General features: G+C 36.4%; 1 protein-coding gene across 1 annotated transcript in view; it reads left to right on the plus strand.

Moving 5' to 3' along the window:
• The window catches only part of LOC129273137 (metal transporter CNNM2-like), a 33,948-nt gene extending 20,568 nt beyond the window's left edge, over window positions 1–13,380 (plus strand). Inside the window, exons 4-6 of the mRNA XM_064108057.1 lie at window positions 4,567–4,827; window positions 5,473–5,597; window positions 7,206–13,380. Coding sequence (XP_063964127.1) covers window positions 4,567–4,827; window positions 5,473–5,597; window positions 7,206–7,424 — 605 coding nt within the window. The 3' untranslated portion in view covers window positions 7,425–13,380. The remainder of the gene's footprint in view (window positions 1–4,566; window positions 4,828–5,472; window positions 5,598–7,205) is intronic.
• The last annotated feature ends 6,871 nt before the right edge of the window (window positions 13,381–20,251 follow it).

Consider the following 20,251-nt stretch of genomic DNA (forward strand, 5'->3'; position numbering starts at 1 on the left):
TCCCTGGCTAGTCATGCCTTGCTACTGCTCAGAAAGCTTTAATAGTAGCTTAAATTGCAGGAAAAAACACGATGAGTCTCATCCCAGGGTCTAATCATGTGACATCAGATAGCCTCGGAGAGAGAGGGAGGGAGAGAGAAAAACGAGGAGAGAGGTGGGGAGAGATATTGGCTGGATCATTGCTTTCAGACCCACTCAAACACCAATAATACATGGAATTCTCTTATTGGGAAATCTGCCTCAATCAAAAATTATAGGGATTTTGGTTCTCTGTACTTTTCGAAAATATGAGAACTTTTGCATATATCTCCAACTTTGGTTGCCCAACTGCTCTCTAGGTGGAGTGGTTTATTTTCATTTGGTCCCAATGCCAATTCGTCAAATTGCCAACTCGTCTACTATCATTTGGTCTACTATCAGTTTGTCCAATATCCACATAGTCTAATTGCCATTTCATCCACTCACCATTATGTCTCATAACCAGTTGGTCCAATAGCCGTCTATTTACCATATCGTCTAATTAGACTTTATAGTGTTAATTGGGCAAAATGAATGAAAATAAATTGAATATTAGACCAACTGGTTATGAGTTGAAATGGGTCACAAACGAGCTGGTGATTAGACGAGGTGATGATTGGACCAAATGGTTGTTAGACGAAATGTTGAGTGGACGAATTGGCAATTTACCATGATGATGTAGCTTGCTACATACATGTATATATTCAACTGATTTTTGAATCGTACACCTTGTCAGTTCGTCAGACCATATTGCTCATGCTTACACAACTTTAAAACTTCTCCTGAAATTGTCTGGTTTTCATGTAGGTGGATATGAATAAATATCAGGTATTTTGAGGCCTGAACAAGTTCTTGTATTATTACATGTATCAGGGCAGGGTTGGTGTGTTTTAAATGGTGCATTTTAAAACATGTTTTAAATTAACATCGTATAGATTTGTGTGTTGTAAATTTGCATGGATTTTATTTCAGATGAATCCGGGGGGGGGGGGGGCACTTCCATTGACGAGTGGATACCATGCGCGACCATGGGGTCCCGAAAAGCACCCTAAACTAGTATTTTCCATATTCTGAAAATGCACCCCTTAACAAGTATTGGCGTGTGAAACCCTACCCAACAAGTATTGGAAACAAAACGATATCCTTGGCAAGTATTCCCTGAATTGAACCCCTAAACAAGTAGATTGTTATATGTCACAGACGTCGGTTTACGTACATCATTGGGTTTAGTACGGCCCCACCTTCCACACCTCGCGCAAATCGGACTCTAAACACGTAGTGATGCTGGATGACTGTTGGGGCCAAAAGTACATCGTTCATATAACATTTTAATCTTTTTACCCTCGCAAGTTTGACCCTAAACACGTAGCTTTCCTAGCGAAATAGATACCCTTTTTCCATTTTTTGTGTGTTTTTGGCACCCTTATTACGTTACGTACATAACGTGCCCTATCTTAAAAAAGACATCCTTTTAAACATTTTTTGGGTCGCGCATGGTATCCACTCGTCAATGTACATGTAAGTGCCCCCACCCCCCCGGAGATGAATGTTTTTGTTTCTTAAGTTGTGTATTATCAACTAAAACTCTTTCTCAACACCTCTTTTTCTCTTCTTTCTCTCTTCCCCTTTATTCTCCCCTTCTCTATCTCTTTCCTCCCTATTCAATCCATATTCTCCTTTTAACATACATATCTGATGGAAGAAGATAAAGAAAAGTTTTTTAAACAGCATCAGATAATCAGCTACATGGAGCAAACCTTAACCCTTTAGAACAATCCAAGGGGATTTCTATGATAAATCCATTAAACATGACAGGGCCAGGCCATATTATTCAAGACTATTATTGGGATGCATGCAATTGGTATGCGGTTATGATATTATGCAACAACTTTATAACAACTTTTCGTTACATTTGATTGGAAAATCGTTGCCAATAATTTCCATTAGAAAGCAAAAAAAAGAAAAAAAATGTACATGAGAAATTTAAGAAAAAAGAACATTAAACATTTTTTACTATGCAGTGGAGCGTTGTGGCCCAGTGGATTAGTCTTCGGACTTTGAAACAGAGGGTCGTGGGTTCGAATCCCAGCCATGGCGTAATTTCCTTCGGCAAGAAACTGATCCACAATGTGCTGCACTCAACCCAGGTGAGGTAAATGGGTACCGGTAGGAAGTAATTCCTTAAAAAGCTGTGTGCGCTATGAACGCCTAGCTTAGCCGGGTAATATAGGAGCGCCTTGAGCACCTAACAAGGTGGATATGTGCGCAATATAAATACCCTATATTATTATTATTTGATCAGAATTCATCAATCAAAAATTTAACATTTAGGTAGTTCAAAGGCTTTAATCATAGCTTTAAAACCAAATTTGTATCTCAATAATCTCATGCACTAAAATTGGCATAATTGATTTAAATAAATAAAGTATATTGATTTAATGAAATTAAGGTTTGAAACCCCATAGATTATGTCATTTTCTACCACTACCAAATTCCCCCCCAAAAAAAAAAATTGACAAGACTAAAAAGAAAAACATGGGAGGCTGGGACTACATGTTCATGTATGAGGAATAAACTTTAAAATGTCAACTTACTTTAGTGTTTCTGTGTTTTTTTTAAAGCATTCAATTTCCATGATTGAGTAATTTATGGGAAATATGACCTTTTCTGTTGGAAATTCAGTAAAATAATTTGTAGTCACCACAAATAATTACTCAAAACATCAATAGCTTAAATCATATTGTATAGTTTAATTGATTTACAGAACATTGCATCATTAGTTGGGGGGAAAACGTTTTAAAACGATTTACATGTAAATCATTTTAAAACAATTTAAAAAAATTGTTGTTTTTTATAAAAAAAAATGTTTTCTATTCAACCCTGGTTTTGGGTGACTCAGCGGGTCTGAAAGCACCTAGGGAGTACAGTAGCTAACGAGAGAGGTTCGTCATCAACAGCAGCTAGTCTGGAGGTCTAGTTATTGGCTCTATAAATAGCCCTCTCTTGACGATGGTAGACCATGCAATCATCTACTGTTTACTGAGTGGGGAATGGACACCAAGCAAAAGAATAGATTTCATACTTGTGCACTTTCTCAGTAGGCTGTGAACAGAAAGATTTATTCATACAGATAGCTTCTGCTAAATCACCAAAGAGTTGTGCATGTCCCTTTCTCCAAATTCTTTCACTAAAACAATTTTTATTTTACGAATACTAAAAATAATTTGTATTGCATGATACCCCCCTTCTCTCTCTCTTTCTCTTTCTATACCATTTTTACACCTCAATTCTCTTTGTGCTGTTTAATCAATCGTATCAATCCCACTTTGATCATCTGTTGGATACAGGGGCTGCGGAACTGGGAGGGGGGCTGGGGCTTCAGCCCCCCCCCCCCATTTTTTTTTTACTTTGTCAGCCCCAGCACTGTCATAACCATTCTGCGGCCCCAGGGATATGGATTGCATACAGTTCTTGTGCTTATTGTATATTTTTCATTGTTTTTATTTAAACAAGTACCAAGCATATTTTGTCCCTTATTATTCCTTAAATTGACACAGTAATACATTTCATTCTACATGTAAAGAGAACATGAATGTATATTGCATCAATAATCACTTTGTTATCATATATGCTACAATTCTGTTCCATGAGCTTTGGGGGGGGGGGGGGGTTACAAAGTTTTGAGTCTGACTCAAAGTCATGCTAAATGCCAACGTGCAAATAACATTTAACTCGCAAACTCATTAAGATAGAGCATGTCCCCTGAGTGTGTGATGACCTATGCGATGATACATTCTATATACCACATCCATCTGGGAATTGGGATGTCTGATTTTTAGTCATATTGAAATACCTCATCCCTCCCCCATTCAGTTTTGAAAACAATCTCATCACCCCCCCCCCTCCCATTCTTCTATCGCTCATGCTTCTCATTCTCTCTATAGATCTTCTTTCTTTCTTTCTCTCTCTCTCTCTCTCTCCATCTTTCTTTCTTCCTTCTGTTGAGGGAGTGAAACTCATTTCATTGAATGTGTGAAGATGAGATGTTTCATTATCAGCTAGTGCGTATACACCTGATCAAACATCTCCTCCCCCTCTCTCTCTCACTTTCTCTCTCGCTCGCTCTGATGCTTTTATCAATGTTTTCATCCTCAGTCTCATTATATACACTTGATCCTGTATATATTGTACATGTGCACTTCATGCATCAGTAATAATTTATTGGGTGATATGATGACAAATTATTGAACCTGAAATCCAAATAAGAGGTAAAATCACAAACAAATTTTATATACATAAACATATAATCTAGTAAAAGATCACAACTTGTGATCTTCGCTGTGTAGGTGAACAGTGTACATTGATACAATTTTATAATAGATATAACCCTACTAGCCTGTTCTGTAGTTATTCTCCCATGCATGCCATTCTTATAATTTTCATCTTCCTAATTTATGTCTTTCAAAGCCCTCTCTCAGTGATATGCATTTACTTGTATCTTTCCCCATAAAATCAATATAACAATCAGTTTCCATGTTCTCTTTGTAGCTGTGGATCCATTCAAGGTAGAGAAGATCTCTGAGACAATCCTCCACCGTCTTCTTGATCAAGACATCATCTTTGAGGTCCAACTACCTGAGAAGAAGATTCCAGTCTTCCTCTTCCAACATGGCAAGCAAGCTGATTATTTCATCATGATCCTTCAAGGTCGTGTAGAGGTCACCATCGGTAAAGAGAACATTCTCTTTGAGCAGGGGCCGTTCTCATTCTATGGACAGCACGCCCTCATTGCCACAAATCAACAAGTTGGTGAGGATTGAATTCTTTGTATACACAGGGACAGATCCAGCATTTACCAGAATACAAAGGGGGGGAAGAGAAATATTTTCTGACATAGAAAAAATATTTGAGAAAAATTGGGTGGGGCACATACCCCTTTTGCTCCCCCCCCCCTTTATCCAGGAAGTATATACTGTACTCTATGTACATGTATTCTCTCCATTCTGAATCCAAATGCATGTACCCATGGATACATACTCCAGTATATTTGTGTCATATGACAGCACTCTGTTTATGTCAAATATAAAACTGTCTTTTTATTTTGGTCATATTTGCATTGATTACATGTCTGTACATTGTATATTCACAAATATGCCATGGAAGTACTGCATATACATGGATAGCTTGAATCTTCAGAATTACAACAAAATAATGGGAGTAGATGTTGTTCAAACCCTGGAAATATTTCTTTTATTATTAGTTTGCTTTATTACATGAGTGAAATAATAAGTGTACATTTACATTTATATCTTTAATTAAACAAAACAATATGCAAAGTAAAAAATTTGATTCACAGAACTTATACTTCTTACATATAAGTCTATAAAAGAGAAGGGAACGTTTTTCAGTTTTGACAAGATGTAATAAAATGATTGTTATCTTTTTTGTATTCAGATAATAAGAACAGTGGTAGCCGTGCTAGTGTGAGGAGTATCGGTAGCTCTAACAACCCATCTCCACCATCTGCTTACACCCCAGACTTCACAGTTCGTATCCTATCCAACGTCCAGTATATGAAGGTATGTACAGCAGTAGGTTCCTTGCATGCATGTCTTGGTGTTCATGCTCAACGATCATACAAGTTGATTATTATGGCAAGTTAAAAGCCAGAAAACAGTTAAGAAGTCACCTGTTCTGCAAGGTCTCGAAGTCTAGATTTAAGCCAGATCTCTAGCATTCTCCTTTTTTACCTTTTTTTTTAAATTTGACTATGTACATTTGGCGAAGGTTTAATTAACATCAGCTTCAGGGTAATTCATGTTAGGATTGTATGACACGTCAGAGAGGTTTAATTCAACACACCTTTTAGAGGGGAAGTTCACACTAACAAAAAGTTTATTGTAAAAATAGCAGAAAAATGATAAAAAAATATTGCCGCAGGTTCGAGAAAAATCCATCTAAGAATAAAAAAGTTATTATAATTCTAATTATTGATTTGTGACTTCATATGCAAGCAGCTTTCCTGCATATCGTATGGTAAAAAAAAATGATTCTCCGAAAATTTAGTTACAATATTCAAGCAGCTCTTGCTGACTTTATCACACACATTTAACATAATAGTTAATACAAAACTTACATTAACAATGAATTTGGTGAACAGCTGTAGAGAAAAGTCACTCATTATAATGTGAATTGACATGTAATTGTAATAGTCTGCTATGAGGCCTAATAAGTCACTTTACCCAATACTGGGCCCTGTTGCTCAAAAAACTATGTTTGATATTTGAGATTGTGTTTGATTGAAATTATTTTAGAAACAGGCCCTCGATTAATTTGATATTTTGGAAACTACATTGTGTTTGTACATGAAACTAAATGTTAAATGTATAACTCAGCAAGAACTGTACTAATATTGTAAATTTTGAAATGAGTGCCATTTCCAAAAGCTTGAATTGTCCATTATCATAATAGGTACTGTACATGTAGGTATATGTACATGTATATGGAGACAAATTGTAATATACAATACACACCGTACATACATTCATAACTGCTATAGAGATGAAAATAGCTCAATTGAAGCCTTATTAATATGTTGCCAATAAAAGTTAGTCATTATTAATCTTGGACCAGAATCCTTTGAACTGACATTTTCTTGTAAACAGAGTTCAACTAATATGTGGCTATAAAAACTAGATCTTATGTGCTGAGCAACCCACAAATTTATTTGGAAGTTCTTATATATGGTACCGGTATGCTCACATAGTCACGTGAAGTGAAGTGCATCAGCCGCAGTCGACAGTCGGAGAATCTTTACTTTGGAAAATCAATTCTGTAATACCTTAGATGTTGGCATTTAAAGTGCCTCTCGATGACTTGTCGTGAAGAATTCCAGACACATTTAACGGCGCTGTACAGCATCTGTAATCCATGTGCAGATAATTATAATCCAAGGTGTTATTTTATCTACCTATTTATGAAAACTAGAAGAAAGATTGAATGTGTAAATTGTGGGAAAAGAAGCCTATCTTATAGCAGGAATTTTTAATAATTAGAGGTTTTTATAAATGTTTCATGGAAATCTTTAGGGTTACTAGAGTAAAAAAAAGGATTAACTTACATATAATTTTCATTGAGCATTATTCTTTTTACAGGAGTTAATTTGCACTTTTCTTGTAATTGTTTAGGTTACTCGAGTGCAATACAATGCTGCACGGGCTGCTACTAAGATGGAGAGAGAAAGTCATGGAGATACGGCCGTACAGCAATCTAAAGAGGTCTTTGAGAACGAGTGGCAAAAAGCCGTTAATCAAGAGAAATTTGACCAAAGCGTTGAAGATCCCAGCAAAGACAACAATGTCAAGAGTTTTCAAGTTGGTAACAAAACAAAAGATGAGAGTTTGTGACAGGAAGAGAAATGAGCAATACCATGGTCTTTGATGTACTCAACTCTTCTATGCTCATTGGTCCCATCGTATCAAGAAATGATTCTATTCCTTCTTTGCTATGGAAAGCAAAAAAAGCCATTATTTTTGTCTAGAATCTGCAAAATCTCTTGGTCAACAGTAACACACCTCCTGGCCATTCTAAATTTGGACAAAAAGAATCTGTATTCTGACTTCTTCAAGCTCTCGTTTGGGTAGTAGTTTTTTTCCTTACCCCCAGGTAATGCTAGATCTTTCCTACCTTGTAGCAAAATCCTCCACGTTATTCAGTTTTTAAGTTTGGGAGATATAGATAAAGGCTACTTCTGATTGGTCAGAATGATGATGCATGCATAAGTAATCTGACCATTTAGAATGAGCCTTTCATGAGTGTACATCATCTCTCAAGAGCAGACACACAGGATCTAGATTTCCAACTTTGGTATTGCTACCTTTCCATAGTAAAAATAAATTAATGTGATCACAGTCTTACTATCAGAAAAGGAACAATGGAGCTCAGAGGCTCAGCAAAAATGGATGTTATTGTGTTTGTTGATCCAGTCAAGTTTTTCATCATTCTGCTGAAACAATGATTAATTCGGTTTCTAAAATTTATGGATTTATAATCCACTTTTCATACATTTGTAATCATTTTCACCATGTTGTAGACTATGAGGGTTAGAATTGTACATTGTAGATTATAATACAGACCCAAATGCTCAAACCCTACACCGAGTATGAAAATATACTTGTATATACATTTACACTTTTCCCCGAAAAAAAAAATTAGTGAGGAGCATAAGGAATTTAACTGATGAAGGCTATATAGTTTTACTAATTTTTTTAACCACAGATTATGGGGGTATAACTGCATGTATGTTACACTATTTAATTCACTTCACTCGCCTCTTTTGGAACAGACAATTATGTTCGAATTACTTTTGATTGTCTACAAAACACTGAATAAACAGGCTCCAGATAATTTAAATAATTGTTTGACAATATACACCAACTAGAGCACTTAGGTCAGCTAGTGACCCTCTTTGTCTCACATATTCATTCACTCATACATTAGCCGATGATTGAACTTTTACTGTGTCAGCTTCAAAATACTGGAATGATTTGCCTCTAATAAAGACAGTCTCAATCAGTAGGATTTTGAAAAAGGCATTAAAAACCCATCTCTTTCGTAGTTTGTAGTTTCATAATTTATGTATTGTATAATTTATTTTAAGTATTTTCATTATAAGCGCTTTGGGCCTTATGGGAAAAACGCTGTATAAGTAGTAAGTATTATTATCTAATTAATAAGTCATTAATCAAATTATCAACATGAAGTGTATTAAAAAAAACAATTGTTTTGTGAATAAATCCTCATTTATACTACCAAGTTATGCTTCTTTGCCAAAAGCATATTGCATTGCAAGATAAGTCCAGAATGAATTCATTCACTCCTGTAACCATGCTACACTGTACACTTAGTAGATCTATATCTGTTTTCCATGTAAACATCTTTCTCCTATTCTTTATTGCATGACTTAGGTACAAGTATGTAAGGCATTGAGAGAAATACATGTAGATTGACTGTACAGATTGGAAGATACAACTCTTATTTGGGATTAAGTTTTGGAGATGCTTGTAGAGTGTGTCTGAGTTCCAGTCTGGAGTAAAAATGTTAGTTTAATGATATCATTAGGCTGCTTGAGATAATCAAAATGAAGTGCCACTTGTATTGGTCATAATGGATTAACTATTGCTCTTTGCCCTTTACATTATGGTCTGCATCAAATTGCTGCTGGAAACAGAAAGAAAGCTACCATTTGATGCAGGATCTATTTAAGATCCTTTTTCCTATTATTTATTTGGCGATTTGGGATATCAAGAAAAGGCAGTATTCAAGGTACATGTATATAGAATACAAAAAAAATGAATACAATGCTAATTTATACCTTGCATATCCAACTAGAAATCTTGGGTAAGGAATAGGTCAACTAATGGTCATGGGCCTGTCCACCTGTCGAGTGTCCTCCCATTATGAAGGTATAATAATAAAATGTGACTTATAATGCACCAAATCCACTCTGTAGAAGGTGGATTTAAAGAGCTAAGAATCAAATAAAAAGGTTCTTAGAAGAGAAGACTCAGCAGAGATACAACTTTTAATGACTCTAGGAAGGCTGTTCCACAATAATAAGACATGCATGAGTATTATTAGTTATATGTAATCAAGGAGTACTGTTATTGTCACATCAGGATTTAATTGATTCTTTAATTAAATCCACCCAACAGCTGATGATATTAAAGGGAAACTAGTGCAAATATGATCAGTCACGTTCCAAAGTGAATTATTATTGTAGATGTATTTTGTTTTCTTAATTATGGTTAAAAAAACATTAAGTTTAATTTTGCATGTCAATCACTTTGGCAAGAATTCTTAAAGGTGGTTTTGAATCTGTATTCTGAAATCCTGGTTTATGCAGATTTTAGAATTGATTATGCTTACTTTGTTGAGAAATATGGTCAGATGGTAATGGATTCTTATGTCATGAAAAACATTCATGCTTGGTTTCAACATTAATGAGCCCACTGATAGATGCTTATTTCTTGAATTGGAGCATTTAAATTTATCAATCCACTTTGTAGTTTTAACTGATGGACATAAATTGTGTGCTCAATATTTCAAAACGAAAGTCCCATTAATCCTGAAGCCTTAGTAACAAGAGTGAATTTAGTAAGTGTGCATTCATTACTGGATGCCTTCTTAATATATGCACCAATTTAAGAATAATCAATGAATGAAATCTGTATAAATCATAGTTAAACAATGGATTGAAAATCGTCTTTATGAATTCAGGCATTTTGGCATTATTGATGTCATGTTTACTCTGTGTCATATGCTACCAATGAAAATCTGCACAATACGCTAGAAATATTATTAAAAGTCAAATCCACCCTAACAAAAATTTGATTTGAATAAAAAGAGAAAAGAATTCTAACAAGAATAACACTGAAAATTTCATCAAAATCGGATGTAAAATAAGAAAGTTATGACATTTTTAAGTTTTGCTTAATTCCACAAAACAGTTTATAAATGCACATCCCGGTCAGTATGCAAATGATGGGATTGATGATGTCATCCACTAACTCTTTCTTTTGTTTTTATTATATGAAATATAAATTTTATTTTTTTTCTCCTAATTATCCTGTGAAACAAAATTTATCCCTCCCTGTACATGTAGAATTACCATTTGCATGTCACCAAGTTGTGCATATAACTGTTTTTGAAAAATAAGCGAAACTTTGAAATGCCATAACTTATTTTACATCCGATTTTGATGAAATTTTCAGTGTTATGCTTATTTGATTATTCTCTATTAATTCAAATCAACATTTTTTTGTAATGGACTTGACCTTTGAAAATATCTATTGTCTGATTTTTAATGAAATTTTCAATATGTTGAATGTTTGATCTTGCTCAATTTATTTAAATGTTTCTTATTTTCAACCTGAAGTACCCCTATAAGACTGGAGCACTTACCTTTAGAACAAATAACATCTGTGCCCAGTAATATGAAGCTTAGTGTGTGATCCATAGGGCTGATTGATTTTCATTTGATTTCATTCATCATAATGGTTAGTGCGTGATCAATAGGGCTCATTGATTTGATTTCATTGATCAAAATGGTTAATGCGTGATCAATAGGGCTGATTGATTTCATTTGATTTCATTCATCATAATGGTTAGTGCGTGATCCATAGGGCTGATTGATTTCATTTGATTTCATTGATCAAAATGGTTAATGCGTGATCCGTAGGGCTGATTGATTTCATTTGATTTCATTGATCAAAATGGTTAATGCGTGATCAATAGGGCTGATTGATTTCATTTGATTTCATTCATCATAATGGTTAGTGCGTGATCCATAGGGCTGATTGATTTCATTTGATTTCATTCATCATAATGGTTAATGCATGATCCATAGGGCTGATTGATTTCATTTGATTTCATTCATCATAATGGTTAATGCGTGATCCATAGGGCTGATTGATTTCATTTGATTTCATTCATCATAATGGTTAATGCGTGATCCATAGGGCTGATTGATTTCATTTGATTTCATTCATCATAATGGTTAATGCGTGATCCATACGGCTGATTGATTTCATTCATCATAATGTTCAGTCAATACAATCAATCACTAAACTTTTTTACAGGGCTTGTGTCTTTGGGTTCCCCAGAATGCATGTCAATCAATGATATGATACTATGATTGAGATAATAATTGGTGCTAGCTTTAATTTGGAAAAATGCATGATGTTATTTTTTTTATTCTGTTGAATAAAATTTTGTTTGGAATCAGGTAAACAAGATATCTGATTCAAAGTAAAAGACTATTATATTATTTATGTAATTCTTACCAAATTGTATGAGCTTGTCAAAGTGATACACAACATAGATTGACTGTAGATTGATTATTTAGTTCGTATCCACAATATTTGAATTGAAAGGAATTCCACCATTATTACATTGTAAGTTGGTTCAAATATAAGCAGGAAAAGGAGAGAAACATATCGATGAGAGAAGATAGAATGATAGAGTGATATTGTTTTTAAGTTTTACCATTGTGATGTCATATGTAAGCTTCTCTTCTGCATGTTGTGCCCTATCAATTTTATTAATTAGCCTTTAAAGATCAAGTGAAAACTCATTCAAAATTCCTGAGAAAATTCTTTAATTAACTTTTGTTTAAACATAGTGATTTATGAAATAGGAAAAGCTGATATAATGTAATCAATTTTTATCACATCTGCTGTAAGTTGTGATGTTCACACCATCCTTTTCATAAACATTTTCAGAGCATTGTGTTTTTGCCAAAAAATATGTAAAGTCACACTTTTCTAAAACTTGGGGGGAGCTTACCACTATTCATATTGTATTCTATTAACTGCAGAAAGCTATACAACCCACCCCCTTTACCATATTAGAGCTTTCTTAATGGAGTTTAACCTCTTTAATTTTGGTATATTTGTATTGGCAATTGATTCAACTTGACATGATATATATGCAGTAGTAATTGTACAGTGCTTGCATTATTCTGTACATACTGAATAAGGTTTATCCTGGATATAGGCTCTTGATAATGTGTATATCCTGTCCATGACATCACTTCAATGGGATCAGGAACCACTGGGGGGGGGGGGCTTAATGAATAGAGAGGATAGAGGCATGTGAAGGGTAATGATTAAAGAATTCTTGTGTCAAAATTGTTTTTTTTTGTTCAGCAAATATTGAATCACATAACAGACATATGTCTCTCTATTCCTTGTTATCGTTAAAATTGATTTTCCTTCAAAAGTTTGGTTCTTTTAAGGGGTTGAAATCATCAGATTTTCTAATTCAATTCGGCAATACTTTTATACATTTTTTAGTTCATTGTTATTTTATATTAATATTACACTAACTCTAAAAAGTGTGCATGTGTTGTAAATACTCTTAATATTCAACATTAGTGAAATGGAATATAGTGTTGTTCCTTAATGTACCCAAACAAATCCTTTAAAGTTCTGATATAAACAATCTTTTAAGATTCCTAAAAATAATACTACAATCATAACTCATATTGAGTGATTTGCAAACTTCAGTCGAGCATTAGCATATTTAGAGTTCAAAATTAACTTTTTAAGGTTTATACATGATTACAAGAACGTTAGATTATAGACATTCATATTGCATTGGATGTTGTGCACAATTTAAAGTCAACATGTTTCTAAGTTTGATTTATGTGATCCAGGCACATTCAAAGTTCAAATGTGATGATAAATAAAATATATGCACATAGTTTTATATTAGAAGGACATTGATGCACACACATCAACCTATTTTACTGTGCGCTTGTTAATGAAGATATTCAATAAAGCTTATTGGCCTCCAATGCAATTCTTTGTTGCTTTTATTCATATTCATTGGGTCTATATTCTTATCCTATTATTTGGAAAAAATGTTGATTTTCATTGAAAATATTTATGAAATAGATTTGTTTTTTGTTGCATGGATGCAAACTTTGGAACTCAAAATATAAATCAATGGCTGAAACATTATTTGAGATTATTTTGATCCAGCAACCAGGATTAAAAGGAGATTAAAAGGAGATTGAAAGGAGATTGAAACCCATGAAACCAGATGAATTCATATAAAAAGAAAAATCAAAGAATAAGATCAATGAAAGTTTGAGGAAGATTGAATGAATATTAAGATCATCCCATTTAGTGATTTCACCAAGATCTTTGATGTTAGATGAAAGTGAAGCCAGAGGCACATTCTATAAAGAGTTATCATAATGGCAACTACCATGGTTACAGGGCTAAGCAGCCTATCATAATCAATGTTTCTATGGTAGGTACAGTAATGACAAAATGACCATACACAGAGTTGTAAGTCTGTATGAAACGGGTCTTGTTTATCATTGGTTGTGTAGCAACACTAGTATATACAACGTGGGGAATTAAAGTTCTACTTGTAGTTATGTACAGAAGCTTTTGCTATATTGAGTTCACCATCAATGACTCATCAGATGATTAAAGCAAGGTCTGGATACATTCCAAAAAAAGATATTTAAGAGTAATGACGGCATCCCTCTATTCAGTGGTTTAATGGATATTTAAAGATATCCTTTCTCCCTTCCTACCCCCACCGCCCTTCGCACACGTGCCTTCCTTCTCTTTTCATGACAAACTCTTCTATTTTTTGTGCTAAAAATCTTCACCCCTTCCGAGCCCACCCGTCATGTTTAATTTAAGGAAATATATTTGGTTCCCTGACATTTGCTCCGATTAAAAATCTGCATGTTAAACCAAACATAAAACCTAACCCCCAAAACTGAATAAACCATGATCCTTATCTTTATATTATTCTGAACCAAAACTCTATTACAACCCCAACTCTAACCCTATGCCCTATTTTTGATGTGGTCTAAAACTGTATTGATTCCCCTGGCTTTTCCACTATTCTCGTCTGAAATGAAGTCATTGTTGCGACTGAAAAAAAATGACATGCAAAAAGATACATTTAGAAATCTTATAGATTTTATGGCTCTAAAATGAGGGGGGGGGTGATGATGTGCTCCTTCCTGGAACCGGGCCATGGAATCGACTTCTTTTCCATAACACTGAGTATATTGTTAGATCATCTAGGAGCGAGGGCCTGTTGTAATGAAGAATTTATCGATAGCAATCATTAATACCTTGGTCACATTTGCTCTACGGCGGCTGTACGGCGGCCGTAGATACCTGAATTCGAGAGATTTCTGCGGCGGCCGCAGAAAATCTGCGGTGGCCGCAGGGTCGACGTACGGCGGATTCCTACTTTTTACAGGCCGTAGGGGTGGCCGTAGAATTTTAACTCGGAGTTATAACATTTTTTTCTTTTCTACGCTCGCCGTAGAAATTAGACTAGCCGTAGGCATGGCATAGAACGGTCTACGGCGGCCGTACGTCGAGCGTACGGTGGCCGTGCGGCTGCCCTCGTGTTTTTCTTCCCTCCTTTCCCCTTCTCCTTTTGTGTTATCTGCTCGGGAGCCACCAGGCGCGTATTTAGAATTTTGCACTTCGGGGGCCCGACCTATAATTTTGGCCCATATGCATGTGTACTTTTCAGAAAAAAATGGCGACCCCTCCTCGTCAGGCAAACAGGTGCCTTAAATGCATGTTGAATTATCTTATTTCATAATCACATGAAAAAGGGCAACTGCAGACCACTTTTTTAATGATGACTTGATAAAAAGTAATTTCCATCCATGAATATGATGTAATACCACTTTTTTTAAAGAAGAAATGTGACCAGGAAGCACATATATTGCCCTTTCACCAGCGGCTAACTTGGGTAAAATTATTATCATTATCATTATTATTAGTATTATCATGGGGAGTTAAATGCTGATTTTTGTTGTTTCCTATGGTGCAGTTCTAGACTAACGCGTTTATTAACATCTTAACTTTATTCATACAAACAAGTTAACATGGTAAAGGGAGATTTATTTCATAAGTCCAAATAAATAATGCGAACGCGATTTTTGATAGCTTGTGTATAGACCTGGAAATAGAATATTCTGAGAAGTTTTGTAAGGATGAGCAGGATGGGCATCTCTATATCTGTCAGGGCGAGCTGAAAATTGTCTATATTCCAAAATGACCCAAAGTTTGGACATTCTAAGCATTATTGGTAATCATGAACAGGATGGGCACTTAAAAATTATTCGAGCGCGAAGCGCGAGCTGAACCTTTTTTATATTCCGTTCCAAAACTAGACATTCTACACAATTTAGGTAATCATTAACATGATGTCCAGCTAACTAATCATTCGATGCGAGCGCGAAGCGCGAATCACCCCAAAGGTCGATTTGCCCCCCCCCCCTTCCTAGGTCGAACATTACTGATCGTATAATATTCAGATCAGTGTCAAACATTAATTTGGCGACCCCCCCCCCCCCCCACTTTTATTACTCCCCCTTTCCCCTTTTCTCTTCTCTCCTTTTCTCTTCTTCTTGTTTCCTTCTCTCTTTCTTTTCTCCCTTTTCTCTTTCTCTTCTTTCCCCCTCCTTTTTTATCTCCCTTTTCTTTCCCTTTCTTTCCTCCCTCTTTTTGGTGCCCCCTTTTCGCCTACCCGGGGGCCCGGGCCCTGAACCCCCCTCCCACGCAGAATAAGCGCATGGGCATGGTGCGACACTTTGAAAACTTTCTGAAATGAAATGTCTAATGTAAAATATCATGATGAGTGTGACAAGCAAATCATGGTATACTCACTGTATAGTCCCCCTGCGGCCGCCGTGAGGGCGCCTTGCGGCCACCTCGCGTCTGCCGTAGTATTTGTCAAAAACCTACGGCCAGCGCAGGGTCGCCCTAGGGCGACCGTACGTCATGATTTCAAGGACATACGTCAGCCGCAGATTTTTTTCTCCATAAATTAAAAAATACGCCGTGCGGCGACCGTAACATATGTGACCGCTAGAGTAAGAGGCTGTTCACACCGCAAGGGGGGACCGTGGGCGAACCGTGGATCGCGCTATCGTAGCGCGATCCACGGTCCGCCCATTGGCATTCGCCGGATTCACACCGCAGTGAGATAGCGCGGTCTATCGTAGCACCCCCTTTTTTGAGAGGTCCTGTTGCCATGACGCATTACTTACTATATTTCTATTTTCACGATGTTCCGACGCGTTTTACTCCATAAAATTAGGAGTGTTGAGTTGTACCGATTCAGATTCAGATCGCACCAAAATAGAATGAGTATAAAATTCCCCGCGTGTAGATGACTTCCGGCGTGCTATCGTAGCTCGGGTTCACACCGGCAGAGATAGCGCGATCTAGCGCGCGCTAGACCGCGCTATCTCTCGTGGACCACCCCCAAGAGGTGCTCCAGTGGCACGCCGTTTTGGCTCGCCGTGGCTCGCTGTTGGGCGGACCGAAACGACGTTGTACCTTCCACACCGCAGAGATAGCGCGATCTAGCGCGCGCTAGATCGCGCTATCTCTGCCGGTCTGAACAGGCTCTTTGTGGCCGTGGAAATTCTGAGGCGACCGTAGAATTGCTACTCGCCGTAGAAATTTTAGAATCTACGGCGGCCGTAGCAAATGTGACCAAGGTATAACAGACCAAGCAAATAAAAGACATTAAAATTTACTCAGGGAAGTTGACCATCATGTCGCCAAAGATGGCAGCAATCTGGTTTATAGCCTAACAGAGATTTATTATCATGTCTCGACCACAATTATTATTCGATACACTGTAAAATTCCAAAGATTTAAAATAAAACCAGATAGGCTAAGAATAGGGACCAGATAAGATTTAGATTTAAACCTTGTTGATTTATATGCTAAAAGATTGGAGTTCAAATATTTTTGACATTTAAAAGTAACTTAATTTCTAAGATAAATGAATAACTCCAATATTCGATTGGTCACTGGCGGTCGATTTTTAAATCCTCGGATTTTAGAGTGTAGTATCTTTGTGGAGAATTCAATTGATGCCATTTTTTTACTTTCATGCTTGCAAGGGGTCATTTTAAGGTTTTGAAAATGGCAAAGAAAGAAAAAAAAAGAGGTAGAAGAGGAATAATTGGGAAGAAAGAAGAGTATGAAGAAGAAATGTCTGGGTCGCGTGCCTGTAATTGATTTGTTTAAATATACCTTTCACCTCCAGAGCATCTTGCCCCCCCCCCCCCCCTCTTTCATATCAAAATACTACTGCCGTCCTTCTCTTTCTAGATCAACTTTTCATTCAGGTTATCAACAGAAACTTTAGGGGGACACGACCCCCGCCCGTCTCCCCCCCCCCCCACCCGCTTCCGCCGTCTATGTTACAATCGCCAATGACCCTCTCCCCCTGCAATTTATCTTATGTACCAATCAATCTATAATAGATCATGACATGTTAACACCAAAGTGTGATGATTTCTTCAGACTATATAGCCCAACCAATTAATGAAATCAATTATAGCACTAAACATGTTAAACTGGAATTTCAATTAGTAAGTCCATGATCCACGGTCAACCCAAAAGCCTTTATGTGATTTTCTCTCCGATTCTTCTCAAAAGCTATTGGTCAGCCAATCACGCAGTATGTCATCTTTTATTCCTGTAGACATCGATACAACCTTCTTTTGAATCCATCTATCATTCTATTATATTTTGGCTTGACCAATCCATCATCACTCTTGCAAGGATTGATCTGCTGCCATCTTCGTCAAAACTCAGAACAATTCTCGCTGAGATTGAGAGTAATTCAATTTCATTGTTGTTCTATGGGGGCGATGGGAGGTCGTACAAAATAAAATATACTAGTTTTGCTTCAAATTTGGTGAGCTTTTTTCAGACAGTGAACATAATCATACGGTGACAGAAAATGCATTGAAGAGCAAACAATAGTCTTTAGAATCATATAGATCGATCAAACGAATATACCGCCCTTATCAAATTCAGTTACCTGGTGTGTTTAATTTTGGTCATGAAAAAAAAAAATCAAATTTAGAAAATGGAAATATGTCTAACAAAATAAGTGTTTGAGAGGTCTTACACCTCTCTGAAATAGTAAAGATGGCTAATATGCATATGATAACTCAAATTCAAATATGAGAATCACAAACCGATTCGACCATGGATCATGAACCTAGAAATTATTAATCCATGATCGGGTGCTGATAATAATGGATTAACATGGATTCTCAGAAACGACAAAAGTAGAATATATTATAAAAGTGTATAAGAAAGCTCCCGCTTCCTGGGGGACACATCAGGCCCGTGCCCCCCCCCCCCCTCCTTGAGAGCCATTTAGTCATTAATGTGAATATTATGTCGTTCATACACAAGTGTGCCCCCTCCTTTTTTTTTTTTAGAGAGAGAGAGAGATTCACAGAAAATATGGTTAATGGGAGTATGTTGTTTATATACACAAGTGAGGATGTCAAATTAAGGAAAATTCTGGATCCGCCCTTGCCGTGAACCACTTATGTTGGTTGCTATGTTTCCTCCAATTATTTTAAGACTTAAAGGGGAATCCAACCCAAATAAAAACTTGTTTTTATAAGGAAAAGAAAAATCAAACAAGTTGATAGGTGAAAGTTTGAACAATATTGGACAAACAACAAAAAAGTTATGAATTTTTAAAAGTTGTATATATTGGTAATCACTATACCCATGGAGACTTCAAATTGGCCACATATGGGATGTCATAGTGATGTAAGGCAAGGACTACTCTTCCATGTACTCCAATACATATTATGGCTAAAATGTCATTTTTCCCAAAAGTTTTATTTCAAATTATATTTTTGTTTCATGAGGACATAAAACAAAATACTACGTGGGTTATATTTAGATTACTGCCCCAGGGGATTGGGTACTTAGGAGAAAACCACAAATCCCTGATAATAAAGTACATGGCCTATGGGAAAGTAGTCCAGATTGGACCTTGTTGTTTGGAAGTGCCTTTTCCCAAAGCTAACGGCACATGTCTCCCTATCTCTAATCAGCGCCAATCCACTCATCTTCCCTCCCCATGTTCAACAGGGAAGATGAGTGGATTGGCGCTGATTAGAGATAGGGAGACATGTCATCTTCCCTCCCCATGTTCAACAGGGAAGATGAGTGGATTGGCGCTGATTAGAGATAGGGAGACATGTGCCCGCTATGTTAGCTTTGGGAAAAGGCACTTCCAAACAACAAGGTCCAATCTGGACCACTGAACTAGAAATACGTATTTCTAGTTCAGTGATCTGGACTAATGGGAAAGTTGTCCTTGCCCCTTGTCATAATTTACTTACCCAGTTGCCAATTTGAAATCTACATAGTATTAGTGATCTCAATTTTAAAGCAGCCATAACTTTCTTATTGCTTGTCTAATTTCTTTCAAACTTTCACCATTCTGTTTAATTTATTTTTCTCCTTCCAAACCCAACATTTTGTGGCCAAGGCTGGATTCCCCTTTAAGGATTAATTAACGGAGTACAAGTCCTCGTCACCTCTGATACACTCCGCCACTGAATATGTGAACCATTATTCTGTGCACATGAACGGAGATCAGTGGACTATGCAAGCAATCAAAGCGGTCTGAATGAGCAGCCTACGATAACTAGTGATCGATGGGAATTTCCCAACACCACGTTCAATATGTGCTGGTCTAAGTCTGAATACACACTTCAAAGTTTGAATCAGGGTCTGTGCGTGCAGACTAAAATCAACCGTCTTTAGAACAGCACATAGGTGTGTTTGCCATCGAATTCTATTCACCTCAGATGAGAGTACAATGGTTGAAAGCATTT

Source organism: Lytechinus pictus, chromosome 12 (genome assembly GCF_037042905.1).
Source record: "Lytechinus pictus isolate F3 Inbred chromosome 12, Lp3.0, whole genome shotgun sequence".
Lineage (NCBI taxonomy): Eukaryota > Metazoa > Echinodermata > Echinoidea > Temnopleuroida > Toxopneustidae > Lytechinus > Lytechinus pictus.